Here is a 2390-nt window from a genome sequence, read left to right on the forward strand (position 1 = left end):
TACAACTTGTGATTTTCAAATTGGCAAACAACTAGTTGTCTACATAGATAGCGGAAATGTTCTCTGCTTTCTGCTTATCTTCTTGTTTCTTTGAATGCCATGTTCCTGATTATATTTACATGCTACTATGGTGGCGTGAGTTAAATTAGGTAATGCAATGTACTCACATTTGACAGGTTCGACCAGTTATATTTTGCACGCCTTTTTTTAGTGATTTGAAAGTAGTTCATTGACTACACACCTTACTAGCATAATATGGAATCAGAAAACGACAATATTGTGATACGGATTTTTCAAACGGCGTGCTGTATTTCCACTTTTGAATATGGAAACTGATTGACATAAAATAAATGGATGTATCATTTACTGTTGAAACTAGGTGATTGTATCAAAATATCATCAATTTACATCATTGATATTCGTTAAAGATGTTTAATACACATGTTACTATATATAGTAACATTTTAACGTTGTCAGAATAATCATTATCGGCGCGGCGGGACCATAATCATCAAAATTGATAATAGCCCCGGGGCTATTATCAGTCACGTGACCGATAATGACCCTGCGATTGTCCGCACGTGCAACGTGACGCAATTTCACGTTGTTGAAGATGGCTGACGGAGTAGACATGGGTGAACGTACGCTCGAAAATTTAGCCAACAGGCTACTTCAACTGGATTCTGCCATCGAAAAAAATGAACATTTCACTGAGGCACAAGCCCGGCAATTCATTGAAGCAAAGAAAAACAAGGCTACGGTAACAAAAACTAGGAGTGACATGAAAAAGGTGAACGATTGGCTGAATGATGACGGCGAGACCCGGCAGATCAAAGACATTCCACCAAAGGAGCTAGATATTCTTCTATCCAGATTCCTGCTCAGTGTCAAGAAGACCAAGCTTTCGGCAGAGGCGAATGGCCCCGCTGCAACCAACTTCGAGCCATCTACCCTGCGTGGCATCTTGTCAAGTGTAAAGAGACACCTGTCCGAGAATGGTAGGCGTATTTCTGTTTGTTATTATTATCTAAAACAACTAAAGTTAATATATAAACACCTTAATAGTTATATATTTTATAGTTGCCTATAATTTTATGCACAGACTTTGATTATTTTAATCATAATCAACTCGTTTTGCAGAGTACGAAGGCGATGTCATGGGCGGAAAAGAGTTCAAACTCACACGGGACACGCTAAAAGCGAAATGCGTGGACTTGAAAGAAAAGGGACTTGGCAACAAAAAACAGAGAGCCGATCCCTTCACTTCCTCAGAGATTCAACAACTCTACGAAAAGGAACTTCTTGGAGCCGGTAAGTTTGGCAGTTAATTGATTGTTTACATATCACTAAGCAACAAAGACAAGGGAGACAACTAAAGCATAAAGAGAACGATATAAGCCGGTCCCCGGTATTCAAAAAAGCCTACCTTTATAATATGTATTGCGTGGTAATAATGAATAATGGGTAATTATTATTGTATGACGAAATTCATGGATTTTATGTCTGTTATTTTATATTTCTTTAACCTAATATATATTTTATAAACATTCATTACTATATTAAGGTAGAAAAAAGAAATCTATATGCATTTAGAGTGAGTTTACAGTGCAGTACATTGTTAAACAGTAGAGAACATTATACAACATAATAATCAAGCACATTTTAACTGTGTAATTGTTTCCAATGGTATAAATTTCGAATTAATTACAGCGTCTCCAATTTCCCTCACAAATACCATTTGGCTTAACAACACCATGCACCTTGGATTGCGAGGAAGACAGGAGCACTTGACCATGTTGTGGGGGGACTTGGAATTAAGCCAGACCTCCGATGGTGTGAGTTACTTGGCCTTCACGGAGAGGGCGACAAAAACAAGAAACGGAGTTGCTGGTGACCACAGGCAATATGTACCAAAGCTCTTTGAACAGCCAGGTAACCAAGTAAAAATAGCATTGTTACAAAAAGGTTATTTTTTCTATTGTTAACAGATGATGTTCATTTATTGCAGTTATTAGCAAAACTTTTTAAACTAAAATCCATTTAAAATTAGAATTCAAATGTTGATTTTGTAAAAAAGAAATAAATATGTGATTGAGTACTCTAAATGTGTTTTAAAATTATTTGCAGGAGACCCAAACTGCCCTGTAAGGTTATATCAGCTTTACAAGGAAAAGAGACCACCTCAGATGTCCGCCCCAGAAACAAGGTTTTATGTAGCCCTGAATCCAAATTTTGGAAAGGGAACAGAATCAAATGATCTCTGGTTCATCAACCAAAACCTGGGAAAAAATAAATTGGGACAACTGGCCAAAACCATGAGTGAGCAGGCTGGATTTCAGGCTAGGCATGTTAATCACTCTGCAAGAAAAACATGCATTACAAATTTGCTG

General features: G+C 37.3%; 1 protein-coding gene across 1 annotated transcript; it reads left to right on the forward strand.

Annotated features, from left to right (window-relative positions):
- Positions 1–512: 512 nt before the first annotated feature.
- LOC128232048 (uncharacterized) lies at positions 513–1396 on the forward strand. Its single transcript, XM_052945388.1, has 2 exons — positions 513–998; positions 1141–1396. The coding sequence occupies exons 1-2, from the start codon at positions 614–616 to the stop codon at positions 1326–1328; spliced, it is 573 nt and encodes a 190-aa protein (XP_052801348.1). The 5' UTR covers positions 513–613; the 3' UTR covers positions 1329–1396.
- Positions 1397–2390: the final 994 nt, after the last annotated feature.

The sequence above is a fragment of the Mya arenaria genome, chromosome 4 (assembly GCF_026914265.1).
Source record: "Mya arenaria isolate MELC-2E11 chromosome 4, ASM2691426v1".
Taxonomy (NCBI): Eukaryota; Metazoa; Mollusca; class Bivalvia; order Myida; family Myidae; genus Mya; species Mya arenaria.

What these genes read in the sequence shown, in the direction of transcription:
- LOC128232048 (XM_052945388.1), top strand. Translation starts at nt 614, where the DNA reads ATGGCTGACGGAGTAGACATGGGTGAACGTACGCTCGAAAATTTAGCC. An exon ending in GAGACACCTGTCCGAGAATG is followed by an intron (nt 999 to 1,140) that starts GTAGGCGTATTT and finishes CTCGTTTTGCAG; the next exon opens with AGTACGAAGGCGATGTCATG.